We start from the raw sequence: 25,585 nt of genomic DNA, 5'->3' as shown, positions 1-25,585 counted from the left end.
AACTGCTTTTTAGGGCTCGGCCTACGCCCACGAAGTGGGTGGAACTTCGAGCTCCTAATGTTAAAGAGAAAAAAAAGTATCTCTAGGGCTTTGGCCAGACACATTCCTTAGTGTTTTTTGTCATCTGCCCAGTGATTCGTCTTCGCTGTGGTGTCTTTTTAGTAGCCTTGACGTGATAGGCTAAATGTAGTTTTCGTCCGCCATGTTTGGCATTTGTTGTGCGTGTGCGCGCACAGAAGTACATTAATTATAATTAGGAGCTGTCAGGGTGCCTCCGTAAGTGAATCCAGATGGCCGGGCGCGTTCACCATTCAGCAGCGCTCAGTGCGCAGCTGCTGCATGCCAGGCCGGGAAAGGGCTTCATTAGCCTCACTCATCCGGCGCTGAGACAGCAAGACACGGGGGCCCACGGCCCCCTCCCTCATCCGTATCGGCGAAGCTCGGAACGTCCTGCCCCGGCACTTGGTAGAATACACAGATTCCAGCACCAGTTGCACACAGACACAACCAATATAGAAACCATGGCCAGAAGGAGACACTGGCTGAAGAACCATTAACTCACTGATGTACTCGACCAGCGTTCAACCCTGTTGCCTCGTGAATATACAAAGATTGCAGCAACATTAACCAACTGAGCTATCTTACCCGGATACGAGGGTGTGATCTGCAAATTAAACACGGAGCTTAGAGAATGTACAGTCGCTCACCTAGGTTTGTCCGTTGGATTCTTCCCTGAGACCTGCAGGCTACACCCATACCTCAGCAACAGGAGCATTAACCCTCAGGACTGTTTTACCAGCTAGTGCGCTTCCATTTGTTTTAGGGCTTCCATAGCCGCCTGCGTGTGATGGGACTACGGGCAGTGCAAACCTTAGTGCCCCTAGAGAGGGTCATGTGTGGAAGAGATGCTCCCGGGTGCACCTGACACGCCCCCCCCCCAGGGCCCCTCATACTCACGGCGTCCGCGCTGAAGTCCCTCGTGAAGTTGTTGAGGGGGTGCTTGGGGCTCTGCCCCCGCTCCCCCACCAGGGTGAGGGAGATTGAGTCCATGGTCCCTGCCTGGAGGAAGCAGCCGGTGGCCACCGTCACCTTGTACGTCGCCATGGCGAGGAGAAAGTGATGGGGCTCTCGAGGAGGGAAAGGCTCCTGCGGCAGGGAGGAGGAGGATGCGACAAATGCTGCTTCTCAAAGAGACTGGACAGGCGCGAGGCAGCGCCACGGACTGCAGACTGAAAGCATTTAATGCTGCTTCAGCCAGTACTGAAAGCCAAAAGCACGCGGGGACTCAGCCAATAGGAACCGTAGACTACAAGTTCCAGAATGCAATGCGCCCAAAAAGCCGAAAGGGGGTGGGTAGATAGTGGTGTCACAAATTAGTTGGATTCACTCGGAATCCATGCCCCCTCACATGTTCTAGTGGTATCTGCCATGCTGCACAATGCTATAATCTTCAGTAGAGCGCAGCACTATGCCATACAAAGTTGCATAGCTACAGGAAGCTATCGAGTGCGCTTCAGCCTGTGCTTTGACTGCGCCGCACAGTCGGTTACCGAGTACCTGCACCATCTGAAAGGAGGAATACCTGCACTTTACAGCAGGGCTGCAATGCTTTTTAGGGCTCGGCCTACGCCCACGAAGTGGGTGGAGCTTCGAGCTCCTAATGTTAAAGAGAAAAAAAAGGTATCTCTAGGGCTTTGGCCAGACACATTCCTTAGTGTTTTATGTCATCTGCCCAGTGATTCGTCTTCGCTGTGGTGTCTTTTTAGTAATTGAGAGTGCAGATTGAGAGTGCAGAATCAGAGTGCAGAGTGCAGATTGCAGTTTGAGAGTGCAGTTTGAGAGTGCAGTTTGAGAGTGCAGAGTGCAGATTGAGAGTGGAGAGTGCAGATTGAGAGTGCAGATTGAGAGTGCAGTTTGAGAGTGCAGAGTGGCAGTGAGTGCAGACTGAGTGCAGAGTGACAGTGAGTGCAGACTGAGTGCAGAGTGACAGTGAGTGCAGACTGAGTGCAGAGTGACAGTGAGTGCAGAGTGACAGTGAGTGCAGAGTGACAGTGAGTGCAGAGTGACAGTGAGTGCAGAGTGAGTGCAGAGTGAGTGCAGAGTGAGTGCGCAGTGAGTGCGCAGTGGCAGTGAGTGCAGAGTGGCAGTGAGTGCAGAGTGGCAGTGAGTGCAGAGTGGCAGTGAGTGCAGAGTGGCAGTGAGTGCAGAGTGGCAGTGGGCAGTGAGTGCAGACTGAGTGCAGAGTGACAGTGAGTGCAGACTGAGTGCAGAGTGACAGTGAGTGCAGAGTGACAGTGAGTGCAGAGTGACAGTGAGTGCAGAGTGACAGTGAGTGCAGAGTGCAGAGTGAGTGCAGAGTGACAGTGAGTGCAGAGTGAGTGCAGAGTGAGTGCAGAGTGAGTGCAGAGTAAGTGCGCAGTGAGTGCGCAGTGAGTGCGCAGTGAGTGCAGAGTGGCAGTGAGTGCAGAGTGGCAGTGAGTTCAGAGTGGCAGTGACAACAGAGTGGCAGTGAGTGCAGAGTGGCAGTGAGTGCAGAGTGGCAGTGTGTGCAGAGTGGCAGAGAGTGCAGAGTGGCAGAGAGTGCAGAGTGGCAGAGAGTGCAGAGTGGCAGAGAGTGCAGAGTGGCAGTGAGTGCAGAGTGGCAGTGAGTGCAGAGTGGCAGTGAGTGCAGAGTGGCAGTGAGTGCAGAGTGACTGCAGAGACAGTGTGTCAGGGTGCACATTGTGTGTGTGCAGAATGAGTGTGCAGGGTAAACAGTGTGTGACTATGCAGGGTGACATTGGGAGTGTGCGGGTGAGCAGTGTGTGAATGTGTAGGGGCAGTGTGTGAGTGTGCAGAAAACACCACACACACATACACCACACACACATAACGCACACACAAACCACACACCTCAGTCTCTCAACACCACACACTTGTCACCACTCAACACAACACACTCACCACCACACTCATTCCCCAGGCTCACCCCCACAGACTCACCACCACACACTCACCAGCACACAGAAAACAACACACACAACAACACACCCCCAGCCGTCAATGAATGCTTTCACCATGCACAAACACCAACAACCATCATCCATCTGTGCACGCTTTTACCAAGCACACACCCACCAGCCGTCAGTGCACCCTTCCACCAGGCACACACACCTCCAGCCGGCAGTGCACTTTTACACCAAGCAATCGCAGTATGGTACACTTTACTTTTAAACATATTCATATAAAGCACAGCATGCCACCATTGGTAAAATTACAATTCAACCAACATACTTCCACTACACACCACATGCACACACTCCATAACACATGGCAAAAAGACATTGGCATTTACAATGCCATTAGCTCAAACTCAAATAAATCCGAGCCCGATTGCATTTCTAATGCTTGTTTGAAAAGCAGTCATAGTCATGGTGGTCTGCTGACCCCAGCAGGCCACCATCCTTGTGAGGCTGGCCATTCCCAATGGGGTCGCAAATTGCGAGTGGCTCATGAATATTGATGATTTTGCGACCCCATTGGGAATCGCTAACAGTGTCTCTGACACTGTTGTACATTGGGTTTAGTGCCTCGCATTTTGCGACTCGCAATTTGTCGCAAATTGCGAGGCACTAGATCCAATGGTTGTACATTTGCCACTGAGTCTTTGCATTGTGTCAGATTTATACTTCCCACATGGTATATAAAGATGTGGCACGGTAACATTGCAGATGCGGTGCAAAGACAGCAGTGCAATACAAACTGTGGAAAGACACATTCGGCCCAGTGTTTGTTTGCAGCTGTTATTTAAACAAGCATTGGCAAATCTAATATTTCTGGTTTAATGTGCTAATGTATGCAGTCTACACTTGTTTATGGCGGTATTTCTATGTATTACCATCTTAAAGCCTGACGATTTGCACATGTTTGTTTCAAGTTAAGCAGCTCAATTATTTGCTCTTGCGCATGTGTTTGTGTATGTGTGTAAACATACTTGTGTATGTGTGTGTAACAAATATAGTACTCCTGTCTAAGTATTATAAAGTACAGCTGCAGAAAACAAAAAAGATCACTTTCTCTATACAATGCACGTATGAGATAAAGAATATAAAGTGTGATCACTCAATGCACCTTTGATATATAAAATAGTCCCTCATGGATTCTAGTGCTGACACGCCACAGGAAGCAGAAAGATACATCAAACAACAAATAACACGAGGTGGGAGAGAAATACTACTCTGGGCAGAAATGAAGAGCACTATTTGTTTATTTTAAAGAATTGGTAACAAAAGGTCAAGCCAGACCTAAATCTGCACACAAAAACAAAAATTCTAAATAGTTATTTTTATTACTAATGCAGACGACAAAACAATAAACAGCAGTAGGGATAATTTAGAATTTGATAGGTGGGAAGAACCACTGTGAATTACTAAATCTCCTTCCCCAACAAACTCACAGACATTTCTGGAATCCTAATGATGGGGCATCCCATGGCTCCATCATTGTAAACCTCTGACCTGACCGCCCATCTGTCTCAGATCCAACAAGTCATAGTGACAGTCACCCTGCCCTACTTAGTGCAGAGCAGAGGTCGCAAGATTTGTCAGCCCTGGATGCGATAGAAGGCCTGGCAGTCCAAGGCAGAGAAATCCTCCACTAGCCTCCAAGTAGAGGGAAAACATTTATATTGTAATGGAGTCAAAAAACGTTGTCAAGCCAGGGCATAAAACATTCCAACTGTTCGGCAAAGTTGTGCGGATCTCTAGGACGGTGGAGGCGATGATCACTTCTGACCTGGTGGACTGATGGACTGTCTGTCACACTGTAAATGACCTCCAATGGACTCAACAAAGAACAGACTCATAATTTATGATACACCATGGTCCAGCACGCTCCTTTTTGTAAGTACATTCAATATTTCAACAAAAATTGACAATAGGTGCTCGAGCCGGCTTCGTAGCGTGGCGTCCTCAGAGCTCTTGACCACTGAGGACGCCACGCTACGAAGCCGGCTCGAAATCGTGTACTAAGGACTTCAGGATAAGATTGAATATTGGACATAGAGGCGCCCTTGATACAGGTGCACCTTTTCTGGAGTTTTACTGAGAATTTAAATAAATTTAAAAGAAGAAGAGACAGAAAATTTGTAAGGCAATCTGAACTCAAGTTGGACGCCATTGGGGAGAGATTGATAACACTTGTGAAAGATCTAATTCAATCATTATTATTTTTTCTGCCCTGAAGAAGTCCGTGAAGGACAAAATGCGTTGGCTACGGCTACAGTTTTTATTTGAAGATAAATAAAGAGTGAACTACAAACAACGCCACTGAATTTCTGTCTTCATCTACCTGAATGATAACAAGTTGCATTGTCAATTCTTGTTGAAATATTGAATGTACTTACAAAAAATAGCGTGCTGGACCATTGTGTACCATAAATTGTGAGGAAGACTTTTGTCTTAGGAGATTTAGGGGCAAGTGAATCTCTGGTCCGTGGCACCTAAGAAATGTCTTACTTGAACAGTACTAAGGATAGGTGCAATAGTGTGTGACCCCATTCCCAGTTCTCTCTTTTGCAAAGAACAGACTCATGCAATAACAAACAACAGAGCCCAAGATGGTAAAACGTGTTTTTGACAATAAAATATTACAGGTAATGGAATTTACTTACAGAAAGCTGCAAATGGAAAACTCCATACAAGACCATACAAGTCTGAGATACTGGGTTTCTGTTGCTGCCTCTGAAGTAATGATGTTGTAGTTTATATTTAGAAGCTATAGTCACAATGTGTAATATTATGACAGAATTGGTAAATAGTTTGTGGCAAACCTGCGTAGACAACCAACTGAACACAAGTAAATGTTCATTACTGATGTAGGACCACAATGCTGAAAGAGAGTTAATTTAGCTTCAGCCAGGTAAAGGATGTACATCCGCATCACTTTGATGAAAATCAATGACAGACCTTAACCCCAAACTATCTGAAAAGTCACATAGTATCAACCACACACTGTATGACAATATCAATATAAGTTGGTAGTTGATTCGCGCATTGAGCTAACCCTGTGCAATTTTCCTAGAAGTCACAGTATTTCAACACCTGTTTTCTAGAGGATGGAACTACCCAGGACATTGTGATGGCCCATATGGTACAGAGGCTATCAACTTCTTCAATGTGTTGTCCTGAAAGATACTAGCAGTTTCCCAATACCACACAGAACACTAATAAGGCATGTATGTAGCACACCATTGAGCCCCTATTGTCTCTGTGTGATAAACTGTCAAACAGAATCACCTGCTTTCACCAGAGACCTTCAATAGCACACTAGAATAAAAGTATCTTTCCTCTATTTCTAAAAATCTGAGATCCGAGCCATTTTTTATTAACTTTAGAAATGCTCTAAAGAGAAATCCAATGGACCGGTGGATCCTCCACCCACCTATTTTAACTTCACCTGAGTGCACACAACTAATACTTGGTCCTGGAAATGCAGCAATGTCCTAAGACACTTAAATATCAAGCAGAGGACCTTGATGTGATGCCTAAATTAAACTGGCAACCAGGTTAACGCTTGTCTGGCTTCTGCTGCATGATCATTATTTTGAAGATTAGTCATATTTCTAAATGTTGCACACTAATTTGTGGAGCGAAGTCCCAAGTGGCTTACCCATTATTAGCATTTCAAAACAACAAAGGTCCTAAACTTATATCAATCAGATTCAAAACCATTACCATAGACTTCAATGAGAACTTTGTCTTTTTTTGTTCCAATGTCCAGCGGGGCAAAGGAATATTTATTTTATGAAATAAAGGGAGAATTCAAAAGATATGGAACAATTCATAAACTGGGCACAAGCCTGTACCAAGTAAGAAGGGGAAAGGACAATACACAGGGAAAAAATAGCAGGCAAACAGAGTGGAGAGAAAGGTGGCTTACAATACAATGCAATCATGTGTAAGCACAAGCCAACAGTAGCCGCAATGCATAGTATACAAATGAAAGTTGCAGTACTGTTACAACAGTCGACGTTTCGATCCCTATCTCCAATAATAAAATGGGATCATCTTCAGGACTACATAAAATGCTATTGCCTGAATTGTTTATAGAGAGCCTGTGGGAATAAACAGGAAGCAAAAAGGGGGAGAGACAAAAATTTAAACTCAAGGAAATTACGAATTTAAAAACCAGCATGTCAAACATTTTGGAAAATCTGTGACCAGTGTTCAAAAAACAGTGCAAGGTGCAGTCAGGGTGACTGACGTGCAACGGCGTCTATTGTGCACAAGGGGAGTGACAGACAATAGAATAGACTACTGGAAAGGGCATTGGGGTAATTGTGCTCATATTTCTTGTAGTATTTTCCGTGTCTTTAGTGCAAATTGTGATTGGAACCAGGTTTTGGGGGCCCACGGCGGGTAGAGCTGTGACCGGGTGCCGAAGTAGTGTTTGCATCGGCGACGCATGGTCTAGTGACCCGTTAGGCTGTGATGCCGGTCGTGGCTTACTGTGCATTTACCGTTTTCGTAGTGAGCAATGGACGGCGATAGTGGTGTTGGTGCAGAAGAGCCATACTGACCTACTGAGCAGGCAGTGAAGGACCGTCGGCGTCTTAATCTGGAGCCTCAAGGTTGGTGCTAAACACCTGAGTACAGCAGATGGCAAGTTAGAAACTTAGGGAAATTCACGTGTGCTGTTAAAGTTAAAAGCCATGATCAGGGAAAGTGGAATTACCTGATATAATAAAAAGGAGAACCTGGTGAGGCTTAGGTGGAAGGTTGCAGGGTATCAGAGACGCGTTCATGACCCAGTGTGGGTGGCCTGCAGAGAAGGAGATTACTTGGTTGGGGGTGCCATCGTTCAGAGTGAGCACAGTGGGTAACATGCAAAAAAGTGAATTACCTATCCAGACTGGCGCCGGAGCCAGGCAGCGGGATTTTTAATGGAATGCTGGCGACAGGGTGCGGCTGCTTAGTGTTGCCGTTCACGTTCTGCGGAGCCTGTAGGTTAAAGTGGAATAAGGGGATTAAGTCTATTGTCGTGCTGGGAAAGAGGTTCCAATTGCACGGGTGAAGTGAGTTCATTAAAAGACATGCAGCAGGATAAGTTACCTATCACCACTGGCGGTTAGCCGGGCAGTGGGAATTCGATGGTGTGGGTCTGGCGGGCTTACGGCAGGGTAGGCGGCTGCTGAGTAATGCAGTCCGTGTTCAGTTGATCCTGTGGAGAAATCATTACAAGGATCAAGTCCGTGTGCAAGCTGATTGCAGAGTAGCAAGGCGGACTGCGATGTCACGCTGGAAGCTCGGCCTAATTACGGACAATAGCGGGCATAGAGCCGTCTTACCTCAATGGGATCACGAGGGCGGGCTACACAGAGTCCCGTTCAGTGCAGCAGAATGGCTGATTGCGAGTGGCTCTGTAGGGTCGAAATAGTTGTCATGCACGTTGAGGCGGTGGACATAGACAAGGGACTAACCCAGCCAGAACCGCGGGGGCCATTTTGGAATGGTGTGGGAGTGAATACGAACGGCAGACATGTTATAGTGGGTGAAAAAGTGATTGAAGTGAATTTATACAACATTTACAACAAACTTCAACAGATAAGGTACTTCAGTTGTCTGATACATATGATCGAGGTGGTAATTGATCTCATTATGACTCAGTTAGGGTCCATCGTATGCACTCAGACCAGTCCAGAAGTTTTTTGAGTGGGTTTTGAGGAACAGCAAGTGACAGGTAGAATTGATGAAAATTACAACAGATTGGTCCAGTCTTCAGCTCTGTTGAGTCCATCCTGGATGGAATTAAATTGAATGATTGATTTCAGTTCCTCTTTGTTCAACAGTTTTCCCATGTCACCACCTCTGGGAGGTAGCTTCAGTACTTTGAGGACTGTCCACTTCAAGTCATTTTCAGTATGTTTACACAATGCATAGTGGTCCACCAAGGGGGCGTTCAGAGTGCCGCATCGAATACGGCTCCTATGTTGTCCAATTCGAGTCTTGACCTTTTGTGTCGTTTGCCCTATATATACTTTCAGACATGGGCATTGGATCAAGTATATCACGTTTGGTGTGTTACAATTAGAGAAAGCACGACTTTGCACAGTGACATTGTTAAATGTAAAACTCTTTCCTTCTATTGTCAAGATACAATTGTTACAACCTCCACACTTTGAATGGCCAACAATGGGGGACAGACCCCATACAGTGTTGAGAGTAGATGCAGGTGGTGTGAAAGATAAGGCAGCCCTCACGAGATGGTCTTTTAGATTTTTGCTCTTTTTAAAGGCAAACAAAAAGGTTTATCAATGTCAAGGACACCTGAGTTAATGATTGGCCATTGTTTTAATATCGTTTTCCTCAATTTGTGTGAGATGGGCGAAAACGTGGTCACGCATGCAATTCGTTTCAAATCGTTTTTGGGTTTGGGAGTGAGCAGGACCTCTCTAGGGCAATACCATGCTCTTTTGGAAGCATTTTTTACGATTTTCCTTGGGTACCCACGTTCTTTGAGTTTAGATGCTAGAACTGCTGCTTCTAGGAAATATTCACTTTTGCATGAACAGTTGCGCCTAATTCGTAGAAATTGGGAGTATGGCAAAGAATCCCTTAAGGCCCTAGGGTGGTTACTGCTGTAAGCCAACAGGGTGTTCTTCTCAGTAGGTTTGCGGTAGAGACGTGTGAGAAGGTGCCCCTCATTGTGGAAAATTGTAAGGTCTAAGAACGCAACAGAGTCATTGTTAGTGGTGACAGTAAATGACAGCCCTGAGCAGTTGTTATTCATCCAATGAAGGAATTGGCGAAGGCAATCGACATCCTGTTTCCAAATGATGAAAATGTCATCGATATACCTCCGCCAAAAACCAATCCCTGTAAAGAAAGGATTAGAGGGGGTAAGGATGACGTTAGTCTCAAGCTGGTCCATGAACAACACCGCCAGATTAGGGGCAAAAATAGCTCCCATTGAGGTGCCCTTGATTTGTTCAAAGAAATTGTTGTTGAACAAAAAGACATTTTTGGTAAGGCATATTTCCAGGAGTTGTAGGATGAATGTGCTGGGAACAGAGTGAGGACGGGGGCGTGATTCCAGAATGCGTTGAATTACAAGTAGTGCTGATGTCTGGGGTATGTTTGTGTGGATCAACTGAACACGGACTGCATTACTCAGCAGCCGCCTACCCTGCCGTAAGCCCGCCAGACCCACACCATCGAATTCCCACTGCCCGGCTAACCGCCATTGGTGATAGGTAACTTATCCTGCTGCATGTCTTTTAATGAACTCACTTCACCCGTGCAATTGGAACCTCTTTTCCAGCACGACAATAGACTTAATCCCCTTATTCCACTTTAACTCTACAGGCTCCGCAGAACGCGAACTGCAACACTAAGCAGCCGCACCCTGTCGCCAGCATTCCATTAAAAATCCCGCTGCCTGGCTCCGGCGCCAGTCTGGATAGGTAATTCACTTTTTTGCATGTTACCCACTGTGCTCACTCTGAACGATGGCACCCCCAACCAAGTAATCTCCTTCTCTGCAGGCCACCCACACTGGGTCATGAACGCGTCTCTGATACCCTGCAACCTTCCACCTAAGCCTCACCAGGTTCTCCTTTTTATTATATCAGGTAATTCCACTTTCCCTGATCATGGCTTTTAACTTTAACAGCACACGTGAATTTCCCTAAGTTTCTAACTTGCCATCTGCTGTACTCAGGTGTTTAGCACCAACCTTGAGGCTCCAGATTAAGACGCCGACGGTCCTTCACTGCCTGCTCAGTAGGTTAGTATGGCTCTCCTGCACCAACACCACTATCGCCGTCCATTGCTCACTACGAAAACGGTAAATGCACAGTAAGCCACGACCGGCATCACAGCCTAATGGGTCACTAGACCATGCGTCGCCGATGCGAACACTACTTCGGCACCAGGTCACAGCTCTAGCCGCCGTGGGCCCCCAAAACCTGGTTCCAATCACAATTTGCACTAAAGACATGGAAAATACTACAAGAAATATGAGCACAATTACCCCAATGCCCTTTCCAGTAGTCTATTCTATTGTCTGTCACTCCCCTTGTGCACAATAGAAGCCGTTGCACGTCAGTCACCCTGACTGCACCTTGCACTGTTTTTTGAACACTGGTCACAGATTTTCCAAAATGTTTGACATGCTGGTTTTTAAATTAATAATTTCCTTGAGTTTAAATTTTTGTCTCTTCCCCTTTTTGCTTCCTGTTTATTCCCACAGGCTCTCTATAAACAATTCAGGCAATAGCATTTTATGTAGTCCTGAAGATGATCCCATTTTATTATTGGAGATAGGGATCGAAACGTCGACTGTTGTAACAGTACTGCAACTTTCATTTGTATACTATGCATTGCGGCTACTGTTGGCTTGTGCTTACACATGATTGCATTGTATTGTAAGCCACCTTTCTCTCCACTCTGTTTGCCTGCTATTTTTTCCCTGTGTATTTTCCTTTCCCCTTCTTACTTGGTACAGGCTTGTGCCCAGTTTATGAATTGTTCCATATCTTTTGAATTCTCCCTTTATTTCATAAAATAAATATTCCTTTGCCCGGCTGGACATTGGAACAAAAAAAGACATAGTTCTCATTGAAGTTTATGGTAATGGTTTTGAATCTCATTGATATAAGTTTAGGACCTTTGTTGTTTTGAAATTCCAGTAACTACCCGAGGTCCTCAACTACCTATACGGGTTCCCTTGTTGTTTATACTGCTACCCATTATTAGCGGCATGTGAAGAATATCATGAGTACGATGTGCACGAGTCTGCCGCAGTCAGCCTCTTTGCTGTTCAAGGTTGGAGGGTAGATGTAGGAGGACCACCGAGGTCAGCCTCCGTTCGAAGACAATCTTGGGACTTCGCTTCACACATTTGTGCTGCCGGCAACACCACATCAATTGCTTTTTGCGTCTCTCACTCTCCCGAATGATTTCCCTTGTAGATACCTTCTATAAACATAGATCACCGTGGTTTGTCAATAAAGTTACGGACATTGTAAACCAGCATTACGCAAACAGAACTGTCAGTTCTCTTCCCCTCACTGGGGTAAGTCGCAGGGTATCATGTTTATGAGCCAAGCGATCCTTTTCACACCACATCCAAGCTCACATGTTATTTATATTTCCCTCACCAATTAGTGCCCAGCCGGGCCCCATATGACTACCTCTTTTACAATATACTTCCTTGCGGTGTGAGCCTATCACTGACAGTTGATGCACATTGTTTCAGGTACAACAACCTACCCTTCTACAATTGGTAGTTTTCTCTTGCATCTCTCCTTTCTTGACCTACTTACTGATCCCCTGGTTATCATTTTCAGGTGTCCCTCCATGTTAGGTCCTGAAGAGACCCCCTATTCAGAATCAGAAAGTACTTTATTCGGTTAAAAATCATTAACCATAAAAGCAACAACATGAAAAATTACAATTTATACAGATATGTTTAAAAAACACACAATTTCATTATATTTCATTTACACCAATGGATTTTCGTAATTTAAAGACATGTTTAAAAAAGCTTAAGAGTACAACAACGGTTAAAACTGTGTCCATTCTCTGACATTCTAAAAAAGCTAAACGACATCTATTTAAATTCATGTCTTTGAGAAAGGGGATTATAACTTTTCTGCGAGGTATAATATAAAATTTACAAAAGAATAAAATGTGAATATCAGATTGGGGTGAGGAATCATCACAGGGGCAGGTAGGTAAATGTCGCAACCATAAGTTCATTTCTGGGAAGGACAAGAGTCTGAAAACAAGATTTAATCTAAAATGGGTTAAGAGAAATCGATCATAATTTGTCATCAACAGGGTCAAATAGGGCTGTACTTTTACACCAGTCAGTATTAAATTATGCGAGGCAACTGTCTTTTTGCTAATTTCCGCTCGCCTTCTTTTGTCCTCAAGGTAATCCAAACTCAGTTTTTTCAAACGTTTTCTGGGTATGTTTCCCATAGAGGATGGGTCCTCATAGTATTCACGGCATCCAATATCAATCATAAAATGTTTAATATAGGCTAGCCAGTCAACGGTACCCATATTTTCCATATTTAATATATCCTGTAGCACAGCCCGATTAACTACACATTCGTTAGTAGTCCAACCCCTGTGCCACAAAAGAATTGGCTGTATTCTGCACCATCAGGATTCAAGCAAGCCGGGCCGAAGACGGCTGTAATGCCAGAAACCGGTCCCCGGAAGCTTGTTTCCTTTCCAGTAAAGAATTGGCTTGGTAGTTTGGTCTGCCCTGTTCCCATGATGCACTGGGCCAGGGTCAGACTAATTTGCATGTAGCCAGGTTCTGAACTGGGATGGTGCAGTGAGCTAAAAAACGGTGTTGGATCAAGCCCTGATCTTTTGACTGGGTAGGAGTGTTCTGCTTAATTCAGATACTCTGTCCATCACCAGCCCCTTTTGAATCGTTTTGGCCACCACAAGTGTGGAAGGGTATGCTCAGATGTGAGTCCCTTGCTCACTGCACCATCAGGATTCAAGCAAGCCGGGCCGAAGACGGCTGTAATGCCAGAAACCGGTCCCCGGAAGCTTGTTTCCTTTCCAGTAAAGAATTGGCTTGGTAGTTTGGTCTGCCCTGTTCCCATGATGCACTGGGCCAGGGTCAGACTAATTTGCATGTAGCCAGGTTCTGAACTGGGATGGTGCAGTGAGCTAAAAAACGGTGTTGGATCAAGCCCTGATCTTTTGACTGGGTAGGAGTGTTCTGCTTAATTCAGATACTCTGTCCATCACCAACCCCTTTTGAATCGTTTTGGCCACCACAAGTGTGGAAGGGTATGCTCAGATGTGAGTCCCTTGCTCACTGCACCATCAGGATTCAAGCAAGCCGGGCCGAAGACGGCTGTAATGCCAGAAACCGGTCCCCGGAAGCTTGTTTCCTTTCCAGTAAAGAATTGGCTTGGTAGTTTGGTCTGCCCTGTTCCCATGATGCACTGGGCCAGGGTCAGACTAATTTGCATGTAGCCAGGTTCTGAACTGGGATGGTGAAGTGAGCTAAAAAACGGTGTTGGATCAAGCCCTGATCTTTTGACTGGGTAGGAGTGTTCTGCTTAATTCAGATACTCTGTCCATCACCAACCCCTTTTGAATCGTTTTGGCCACCACAAGTGTGGAAGGGTATGCTCAGATGTGAGTCCCTTGCTCACTGCACCATCAGGATTCAAGCAAGCCGGGCCGAAGACGGCTGTAATGGCAGAAACCGGTCCCCAGAAGCTTGTTTCCTTTCCAGTAAAGAATTGGCTTGGTAGTTTGGTCTGCCCTGTTCCCATGATGCACTGGGCCAGGGTCAGACTAATTTGCATGTAGCCAGGTTCTGAACTGGGATGGTGCAGTGAGCTAAAAAACGGTGTTGGATCAAGCCCTGATCTTTTGACTGGGTAGGAATGTTCTGCTAAATTCAGATACTCTGTCCATCACCAACCCCTTTTGAATCGTTTTGGCCACCACAAGTGTGGAAGGGTATGCTCAGATGTGAGTCCCTTGCTCACTGCACCATCAGGATTCAAGCAAGCCGGGCCGAAGACGGCTGTAATGCCAGAAACCGGTCCCCGGAAGCTTGTTTCCTTTCCAGTAAAGAATTGGCTTGGTAGTTTGGTCTGCCCTGTTCCCATGATGCACTGGGCCAGGGTCAGACTAATTTGCATGTAGCCAGGTTCTGAACTGGGATGGTGCAGTGAGCTAAAAAACGGTGTTGGATCAAGCCCTGATCTTTTGACTGGGTAGGAGTGTTCTGCTTAATTCAGATACTCTGTCCATCACCAACCCCTTTTGAATCGTTTTGGCCACCACAAGTGTGGAAGGGTATGCTCAGATGTGAGTCCCTTGCTCACTGCACCATCAGGATTCAAGCAAGCCGGGCCGAAGACGGCTGTAATGCCAGAAACCGGTCCCCGGAAGCTTGTTTCCTTTCCAGTAAAGAATTGGCTTGGTAGTTTGGTCTGCCCTGTTCCCATGATGCACTGGGCCAGGGTCAGACTAATTTGCATGTAGCCAGGTTCTGAACTGGGATGGTGCAGTGAGCTAAAAAACGGTGTTGGATCAAGCCCTGATCTTTTGACTGGGTAGGAGTGTTCTGCTTAATTCAGATACTCTGTCCATCACCAACCCCTTTTGAATCGTTTTGGCCACCACAAGTGTGGAAGGGTATGCTCAGATGTGAGTCCCTTGCTCACTGCACCATCAGGATTCAAGCAAGCCGGGCCGAAGACGGCTGTAATGCCAGAAACCGGTCCCCGGAAGCTTGTTTCCTTTCCAGTAAAGAATTGGCTTGGTAGTTTGGTCTGCCCTGTTCCCATGATGCACTGGGCCAGGGTCAGACTAATTTGCATGTAGCCAGGTTCTGAACTGGGATGGTGCAGTGAGCTAAAAACGGTGTTGGATCAAGCCCTGATCTTTTGACTGGGTAGGAGTGTTCTGCTTAATTCAGATACTCTGTCCATCACCAACCCCTTTTGAATCGTTTTGGCCACCACAAGTGTGGAAGGGTATGCTCAGATGTGAGTCCCTTACTCACTGCACCATCAGGATTCAAGCAAGCCGGGCCGAAGACGGCTGTAATGCCAGAAACCGGTCCCCGGAAGCTTGTTTCCTTTCCAGTAAAGAATTGGCTTGGTAGTTTGGTCTGCCCTGTTCCCATGATGCACTGGGCCAGGGTCAGACTAATTTGCATGTAGCCAGGTTCTGAACTGGGATGGTGCAGTGAGCTAAAAAACGGTGTTGGATCAAGCCCTGATCTTTTGACTGGGTAGGAGTGTTCTGCTTAATTCAGATACTCTGTCCATCACCAACCCCTTTTGAATTGTATTCTAATTAGATCTGATATATGGGGTTGGCCCAATTCTGTGTGACAAATGTATGTTAAAACACTCTGCGGTACAGCTAAAACATCCCGCAGAAATTTATTTTCAAGAATTTGTAATGGGTCTATATTAGAAAAGCCCCAAAGTCCCGCACCATACAGGGCTACAGATGTACATGTGGCGTTATATATGTTCAAGATTTCTCTTATTGGTTTGTTACCCAGCTTTTTTTTAAAAGTCTTGATGGCCATTGTAGTTTTTTGGAACAAAAGAGTTCTGGCCTTTATAGCACTTGTCCATCCCCCCAGTTCATGGAACAAGATACCCAGGTAAGGGAAAGAGGTGATATTTTCCAAGGGAACATTATTCAAGTACATACTTTTCATCTTTTTCCCAGATCTTGTACCACAGTTCATGGAGTATGTTTTACCACAATTGATTTTCAGGTCTAAGCTCAACATGAACTTTTCGAAGGATAGTAACAATTTTTGTAGGGCCAAGGGGGTACGGGCCATTAAGACGGCATCGTCCGCATACATGAGTGCAGGGATCAGCCTCTTCCCCACTCTGGGCACATCCCTGCACTCCTGCAGGAGTCGATGTTCAAGTCCATTTATGTAAAGGAGAAATAAGAAGGGGGCCAGAACACACCCCTGGCGTACTCCGCGTCCCACTCCAAATCTCCTAGTACATTCTCCCCCACGGCCATATCGGACTTTGGCTGTGGCTCCTGAGTATAATTCTCTCAGAAAACAGATGATGGAAGCTTCCACGCCTAGCCCTTTCAGAATTTCCCACAATTTAGTATGTGATACGCAATCAAATGCCGAGGACAAATCGACGAACATGAGATATAACCGTTCACCTTTAACCCTTGTATACTTTTGTTGAACAATCATTAAATGTAAACATTGTTCAACAGTTCCCATGCCTTTCTGGAATCCATACTGTAGGTCGCTCATTATTTCATTTTCCTCCGCCCAGTTCTGGAGTCTTGCCAAAATAATTCTACCAAGAATTTTTACAGATGAATCAAGAAGGGAGATTGGCCTATAGCAAGCACAATTTTGTCTATCGCCCTTCTTGTAAATCGGCACAATAATCGAGGTAAACCAGGATGGTTTTAAGCCCTTGGCAAGTGCGGCATTAAAAAGCTGTACCAGCACGGGGCCCTAGATCTCTTTGTTTGCTTTATATAGGTCTGCAGGGATCCCGTCAGGGCCAGCAGCCTTGCCACCCTTTGTTGCTTTCAGCCCTGTTATGACTTCCTCCAGGGTTATCACCAGATTCTCCTCCCCCATTCCACCATTGACCATTTTAAGAGCATTTGTAATGAAAGGATCATCTTGGGAGCTATATAAATTTGAAAAATGTTCCACCCATTCATTTTCGGTAATCGCCGTCTCTATGCGAGCCTTATGACTATCAAAGAGGAAGGGAGTATTAACAGCCCTCCAAAAAGCAGATGCATCCTTCGACTGTGCAGCCTCGCAGAGGGCTTCTAGGGCCTCCCTTTTTATGACGTTTTTTCTATTTTTCAGGGCCTCATTATAGATTTTCCTCAACCCTCTTATTTCTAAGCGATCCCGGGGAGACCTGTGGATAGCATGTTTCAAATCAGTTAGTGCCCTAGTACAAGCAGTATCAAACCAACTTTTAGAGTGCCTAGTCCTGTTTTTTGCCTCCACCCACAGGCTTTTTTTTATTTCAAGAGCTATTCTATCAAAATGCTCTGATATCTGGTCACACTGAGACGTCTCCCCAAGACAAATAGAAAAACTATCTGAACAAACATTTCTGGCGTGACCTTGCCCCATTTTAAAGTGTACCCATTTTGCCTTCCCAAAATCACGTCAGGGGCAATATGTGAGGTGAGAGTATCTTCACATTGTTCATAAATAGGGTTCTCAACCTCTATTAATTGGGGCAAATGATCACTTAGGGGTAGCTCTAGAGTCTCTGACCTATTAATCCTGTGGCTATAACTATTTGATACTAGAATAAAATCAATAGTGGACAAAGCTCCTCTACCAATGAATGTAGGCCCAAAAGAGGTAGGATTCTGAGCTATTTCGTTTGCAAAACCCAGATCATACATGAACACTAATTCGTTGAATAGGTCCCCGATCAAAGAGTGGTCAAAGTGTGTTAGATTTATATCTTGTTCTAACATTAGGCCACAAATCCCCTGTTTTCCCTTTGTACAGAGTGGACAGTTAAAATCCCCCCCCCCCCCCATAAAATTGTCATTTCCTTATTGGACTTGTCTATTTCATGTTGTATATCCTCCCTAAGCATTTTTAAAATGTTCGGGATTTCGTCCTTCAGAATATTATTGTAGAAATTTATCAAAACTACATTGAATCCCTTTTTTGAGCTTAGGGTTATTACATGGTAGTAACTGGATTTAGACATAAAATGTACTTTCTCATATTTAAGCTGATTAGAGAGAAATGTTATTAGACCTCCCTTCGCACGTCCGTGTTGGCCCCCCTCAGCCGGGGTAAAAAAGGTTCTATACCCACTTATGTACACTGGGTCCGTGGTCCAAGTTTCTTGAAGAACCACAACGTCCCGCCCGTTTAGGATAGTCCCCCAGGATGGATTGTTAATCTTGTTCTTTAATCCTGCTACATTCCAAAATAGAAATGTACAGGATTTCCTTTTCTTATTTACTTCCATATCTGCCTGTGGGATATTACAAGATAACTTTTTACATGGGGGGCTTACTCCTCCGCTATTATCCCCCACCTCTGCCTCCTGGGTGATCAAGGTGTTACACGGATCCTCTTCAGTGTCTCCATAGTTTATTTTTAAGGTCAATTCTAATGGTAAGATAGTCTTACATACCTCCCCTAGGGTGCACTCTTTTAGGTTCTTTTTAGAGTCAGCGACTACTCCTACACTCAGAGTATTTGTCTGGTGTGTATCCTGTTCTTGTCAATCGACGTAGTCAAGGCTCGAGAAAGCATCGAATCTATTATAAGTTGGTAGATTATAAACTGGTAGGGTAAGACCTCTATTCTCCCAAAAATGATTATTATTTCCATAATTTGATCCAGGAGTTGTTGGAACAAATTGCCTTTGATTGAAATTAAGCTGTCTCTGAGTTTGGAAAAAAGGAGTCTGACCGTATCCACGTTGATTTGAGCTTAACCAATTAACGGGGTACCTTACTTTATCTCTGTCTCTAGGGTTTTGCCCTGGGCAATAAGGGTAGAAGTAGCTAAGATAGTGAGTAGTAATAGAATCGCTACTTCTTGAATCATACCAATCTCCTATATGCCGTACCGCTCTATGATCTTCAAAATTTACAAGAATAACATGCCCTTTCTTGTCTTTAGGTCTAGAGCCCACCCAGAATGATCGCCTCACAGTCAGAATTTCTCCGTTAATATGGGCGGGCAGGGGTCTATTATTATGTAGCCAATGTATGACTTTGTTTCTTAAGGCTCGATGGTCTTCCCTGATGTCCATAGGTAGCTCGGGGACACCCGCCATGACTATTGTATAAGGAGCTGCTTCAGGTGGTAGGTCAACAATTCTCTGTGGATGCCAATTTCTATTCTGAGAATTTGCTGTACCGTTCTCCTTAATAGCCTTGGCGTGCGGTATCTCCGCCCTTTCCTCCAGAATCAGGTTTTCCCCACCTTGGACGCCTACTTTGCTTGTGGCTTTAATTTTAGGGTCGGGCTTCTTTTTTAACAAAGGTGATGATAGAGCTTTTTTTGGTATCGGACCAGTTGTTTTTACCCCAGTGTGTGCAGTTATTGTAGAGGGAGTTGGGCAAGGTAGAGCTTGTTTAATGGCTGTCATCGTTGTAACAGATGGACCACTAGATTTTATGGTATTCACTCCCTTTGCCAGATCAGCTAGTAATAGCGTATTTTTCCCTACTTTTTTATCTAGCTGATCAAGTTTAGTGTTACACAAATTTATTTTTTCTAACAGGGGCTGAATTAACGTTTTTACCAAGCTATCAAATTTTACTAGCAGGCCACTCTCACTGAAGGAACAAGGGTGAGTTGTCATTTGAGATACAGTCGGAGGGGTTGATAAAGTAACCACATCGGTCACTGCTACAATTGGGCTCCTCTTCTGTAATTTAGCTTCCCGGGTCTTCATAGGACAACCCCCTCTTTTTTTAGTGATGTTAGTATTAGTGTTAGATGATGACACGTGCATTATGTTTGGAGATGATGCTGGAGAGAATCTAGGGGAATTTGACAACCCTTCATCAACATAAGTACTACACAGACTCGTGCGGGGTACTTGCATACTAACAGGAGTACTTAGAATGGAGATCTCAGTAGTAGAATAATCTGATGCTTCCCCTTTTTCCCCCCTGTCTCCTATATTAGATAACCCAATATCTTCCATGCTACTGTGTATATGGGTTATCGATGGGGCTGTCCCTATATATCCCAAAGAGGAACTTTTGTATGTCGTGGTAACCAATTGAGGGCTCTTTTTAGCTGTATGTACTTTTTGATTTTGCTTCCCCCTTCTCCTTCTTGATTTTGCCTTTTTAAATATTCTTGCTGAGCGTATGTGGGATGTAGAATGTTCTTTTTCCACAATATCTGGGCGGTCAGCAAGTCTTACGGCATGGCATGCACCTGTGCTATCGCAGTGACCACTTTCCCAAAGGCAGTGGGGTGTTTTTGTGCGTAGGAATGTCAATTAACTGCGCCTCATCCTGAATCAAAGAAAGATTCCCGTGACCTAAAGAGGCCCGTCTATCACAATTAATCTGGGTTACTTTCTGAATTAAATAGTTATCCATAGGCCCTTTGTCTAATGTCTCCTTAGACATCATGCTAGCTTAATTTCATACAGATTCTGAAAAACAAAATACTTAAGATAATTAAAAACAGCAAAACTACAGGTCTTCAGCGATCAGCGCTCAATACCTAAACTTAGATATTTACAGCAAGGGTTCACAGGAGGTACCTGTATAAAGAGAGTCCCGAAGGTACCAGCGTCTAATGCCCAGTCCAGTCTCCTCAGGCCTCTGAGGGCCTCAGAGGGCCCGCCCTTTGCCCAGGCTTCACTCCGCGCTTTGCCCCGCGCGCGTCCCGCTAGCGCGTCTGGGGCTGTCTGTAAATAACGGGAGGGGGGCGGGAAGAGGACCAGCTGCGGTGAGTCTCAAAGCGCAGCGCCCGCTGGTCCTCGCAGTCCCGCAGGGGTGAAAACGTCCCTCGACGGCTCCTCTCGTAGTCAGGGAGTCCTTGGAAGTCGAAGCCTCGAGCGGCTCCCGCGAAGCGGGGGCCGCGAGGAGTGGGCAGCAGGCAGCAAAAAAAGCCACGTAGGCTAGGAAACAGCAGCAACCTCGTCGTCCCCACCTTCAGTGGCAGCACAACACGCACCCTGCCCTCAGTTCTTTAATCCAGGCGGGAGGGGGGCGGGAAGAGGACCAGCTGCGGCGAGTCTAAGAGCGCAGCGCCAGCTGGTCCTCGCAGTCCCGCAGGGGTGAAAACGTCCCTCGACGGCTCCTCTCGTAGTCAGGGAGTCCTTGGAAGTCGAAGCCTCGAGCGGCTCCCGCGAAGCGGGGGCCGCGAGGAGTGGGGAGCAGGCAGCAAAAAAAGCCACGTAGGCTAGGAAACAGCAGCAACCTTGTCGTCCCCACCTTCAGTGGCAGCACAACACGCACCCTGCCCTCAGTTCTTTAATCCAGGCGGGAGGGGGGCGGGAAGAGGACCAGCTGCGGCGAGTCTAAGAGCGCAGCGCCCGCTGGTCCTCGCAGTCCTGCAGGGGTGAAAACGTCCCTTGACGGCTCCTCTCGTAGTCAGGGAGTTCTTGGAAGTCGAAGCCTCGAGCGGCTCCCGCGAATCGGGGGCCGCGAGGAGTGGGCAGCAGGCAGCAAAAAAAGCCACGTAGGCTCGGAAACAGCAGCAACCTCGTCGTCCCCACCTTCAGTGGCAGCACTATTGATGGTGGGGTCAAAACGCTGTCGACACTATCCCAATACAAACCATTCCTCAGCCCCTACTATTGTACTAGATGGCTGTGACTTACTACTGAATATTATGGAATGGTGGTTTTTGTATTTTTTAAACCTATTTGTATGTCACAAACTGTCACAAATTTGATATTTAGGTTCTATGTTCGCTTGGGACACCCCGCAAGTTGATTACGTATTTACATAAAACGCAAATATTCATAAATGTCTTGCTGTATATGGTACTTTTCTCTCTTCGACAACTCCTCACCCAGAAACATTGCCAATGAGCTAACCATTACCAGATATCACACACATTGTCCACAGAAACCACTGTTCCTCGCTATATAATAGATACCCTGGTTCCATTTGAGTAGGGTGGCCCTTGTTGTCTACAAATGTCTTAACATTTGAGCATCTGTTGGTGTCCCAGGGATGACAGTTATAATGGTATTAGGACCTGGTGATGTTTCTGATACATTCATGATCCTATCCTAACACAGAAGTTCCAGAGATAGCAGTTACACACGAAAACAGGGGTCACATTGCGTGCGCTGGGAAGAGGCAACAGGTAAAGGTTGCGGTACCACTGTAGTATTAGGAAACCTTGGTTGCGTTATTTCAAACCTTCAGGGTTGGTGGAATACGAAAGAAGGACTGGGAACTAAAAAAAACATGAGTCACACAGTGAACAAACAATCAAGAGCGGCTCCCTTGTAAAAGGTAGCTGGGATGTGGAAAATAAAGAAGTGGATACATGTATGCTCATTTTATACGGAGTGCCAAATTGTATATGTTTTACCCAAACTATTTAACTCTGAGAGGTAGAAAGAACTATTAAAAGATACCTGTGCTTCCATTCAAGACAAAATCATAAAGTGCTAATGAATTACATTTTGAACAGGGTCTGCTGCATGTGCATAGTTTGGACTCCTGAGACTTCTATGTATTTTTTCTAGCTTGGAATCCCTTTGGAATTAAAGTCTCAAGATCTCAAAAAAGTTACATGCAAATGTCACAGAATGTGCTGAGTAGTGTATCTTTAATGGCACATAATTCACCTTTCCTTGGCATATGATTTGCTTTCTCACATAATCGAGTCATCCTTTCCGTATAATTGGGTCGTCCATTCTTGCATAAGTACAAGTAAAAAAATTAGAAATTTTTCATTACCTATGTCTGAATGTAAAAGTGTACAGGAAATGTGACAGATAATGTCATAGATACATCTAAAAATGTATTTATTTATTTTATTTGAAAAGTTTTATATAGCACTGGCTAGACCCGGAGGTATCAGAGCACTTTACATGAGGTAGGACATTATTTCAGAACATTGTTACATAGTTACATCAGATTCTGGAGCGTCGCATAACATAGAAAGGGAGACAGTATAGCATAGTAACATGAGTTACTAAAGCATAGCATAACATAGAAAAAATGGCAAGGGGGAAAGTCTTTAGGGGACGCAGAAAAGGTCAGACTGGAAAAGGGGAGGCAGACAATGAATCACAGAGGAAGGAGGCGGGGGAGGGAAAAGAAACCGAATGGGGAGACGAGAAAAACAATGTTGATGTCCGGCTGGGTAGGTGACGGCCGAGGGGTGAACCAGAGCCAAACTCCTCTAAATCTGCATAGGACACCTACACCGGGCATCTGCCAAGGTTGCTCAGGCACCGTGGCACGTACAGACAGTTAAGATTTCTACCTAGGGGGCGGATAATGAATCATGGAGGGAGGAGGAGGGGGAGGAAAAAGAGACACAACGGGGAGATGAGGAAAACAATGTTCAATGTCCGGCTGGGTAGGTGACGGCTGAGAGGTGAACCAGAGCCAAACTCCTCTGTAGCTGCATTGGACAGCTCCACCGGGTATCGGCCAAGGTTGCTCGGGCACCGCAGTACGTACAGACAGTTACGGTTTCTGCCTGGGGGGCAACGTCCAAACCTCCATCGCAAGCACAGGTCACGTGTACGGTGCTACGATCCCAGTGGTAGTGGGATCACTCCCAATCCTCTACTGAGCGTGTCTCCCTTGCCGCTGTGGTCACTCTCAGAGAGGTCTCTAAATGCCCAGAGAGCAAATCCTGGATCCATCACCAACGAGGGGAGAAAGAGTGCTTTTGTGGAAAGCCCACTTTTGGCGGCCATCTTAGGGACAGTCAGGCTGGTAAGAGAGACCCTCACTGCTGTAGGGGGTATTGATAGTTGGGTCGTTGGTTCAGTTGTCTGGGATCTGCTGCCCCAATACAGCAAATGTTGGTGGTAATGATATTACAGGTAAAGTACAGCATTAACATAGACCATTTTGTTTATAGCTCCTTCAGTTGCTGCTACACTCATGGGCTCAAGTGAGTGAATGAGCAGGTATAACGGGTCAAAGGGCCACAGAGTGAAGAGAGCGCTGGCAAAGTTGGGGTTCAGCATTACATAGGAAAACAAATATTGCAGCGAGATGTGTGTAGACTAGGGTCGAGGGATATTGCGGCTGCCATTTTAAAGTCAGGCAGGTAAAGGCAGTGTCTCTGGAGCGATCGCCGTGACGGGCGAATGCAGCGCAGATACAGTTAAAACATAAAGCTCATGTTCTGAGCAGTTCATTAGTGTAGGCCAATATCCATTGATCCGCCCTCCGTAGCTGCATGCCAGTTAATTACTCAGTGCAATGCATGGGGGCCACTTCACAAAAGCGTTTATGAGTACTGGAAGTTGTAATGCATAATTATTTTACATACTTCAAAATGCCTTTGTGAACAGACCTGCGATTATCTACAGAGCTGCACACGCAACGAAAACGAGAAAATGTTGACTGTGTTAAGTATATATTCTAATCTAAATAAACATACCTCAAACTTAATACAATTGTCCAATTGTCCACTTCGAAGATCACTATCAACATTCATTTTTTCAGTATCTTCTTGTGGAATGCCAGTTGGTGAAATTTGTTTTCTGCAGTCTCCAGCCTCACTTTGGTCTATCATTGTCAATCTTCTTTAAGCACAAAAAAAATCCCATTAGGTTGGTTACAGTGAGCAAAACTGCAAGTACAAATTACAGTTTATTTTGCATACTGGCACAAAAAGCACAGATGTACTTTAGCAGCAGACCGAATAATTATGAACACTAATCATAACATCACCATTATGAGAGACAGATTTTGGCTACTTTTCAGTTAATAGTAGTCATATCTGCATATATGCATATGAAATACCACTTAATTAGCTGTCAACATGTCTTTATCCCGGGGTGAATCTTGAGGTATCGTCCTTAACAGAGGGTTACGAAACATGGGAACAGCAGGACCATGACCTTTAAAAGACAGGTCCGCCTGAGCAGACAGGCCATGAACACAAGTACATACATGAACTACTTTTTTTGTGGTAGCCCTCCAGATAGTCTACCGTATGCAACAGCCACAGTGATCAAGGGCTGGGTTACTGCAACAAAAGTGATGGACTGGAAAAGCAAACTGAAGAAAAAGTATTTATACAATTGCACTAAGGACACAATCAGTGGAACATAATTAGAGACATGCCAGTCAGGCAAAAACTCTGGCAATGAAGAAAAGTTGGTGGGTGTCTTTGTCACTACATTCAACATAGGCAGTAACTATACAAACCTAGAATTCAATACAATACAATACAATGTCAAAAAGACAATGTTTAAGCATGGATCTTTAGTCACCTCCCTTTCCCCAGTGCTTCATTGTCCCATGTTTGCCTTCAACCCACATAAATGTTAAATGTCGTATACTTGTAAAGCGCACAGCTGCCCCAGCAAAGGGGCGTCCCGGCGCTGTATACCGCTGGGGAACCCGTCCTGGCT

At 45.4% G+C, this 25,585-nt stretch overlaps 1 protein-coding gene across 7 annotated transcripts in view; it reads right to left on the bottom strand.

Moving 5' to 3' along the window:
- Window positions 1–25,585, bottom strand: part of CC2D2B (coiled-coil and C2 domain containing 2B) — a 1,917,855-nt gene that overhangs the window by 1,103,884 nt on the left and 788,386 nt on the right. For 6 of the 7 annotated variants that reach the window (XM_078643430.1, XM_078643434.1, XM_078643435.1 and 3 more), the window contains one exon: window positions 24,607–24,751. In XM_078643430.1, coding sequence (XP_078499556.1) covers window positions 24,607–24,751 — 145 coding nt within the window. The remainder of the gene's footprint in view (window positions 1–24,606; window positions 24,752–25,585) is intronic. The other variant, XM_078643432.1, reaches the window with a different exon arrangement.

Source organism: Lissotriton helveticus, chromosome 5_1 (assembly GCF_964261635.1).
Source record: "Lissotriton helveticus chromosome 5_1, aLisHel1.1, whole genome shotgun sequence".
In the NCBI taxonomy this organism is placed as follows: Eukaryota; Metazoa; Chordata; class Amphibia; order Caudata; family Salamandridae; genus Lissotriton; species Lissotriton helveticus.
Note: the sequence above shows the minus strand (reverse complement) of the source record. Positions and strands in the feature narration are given on the sequence as shown.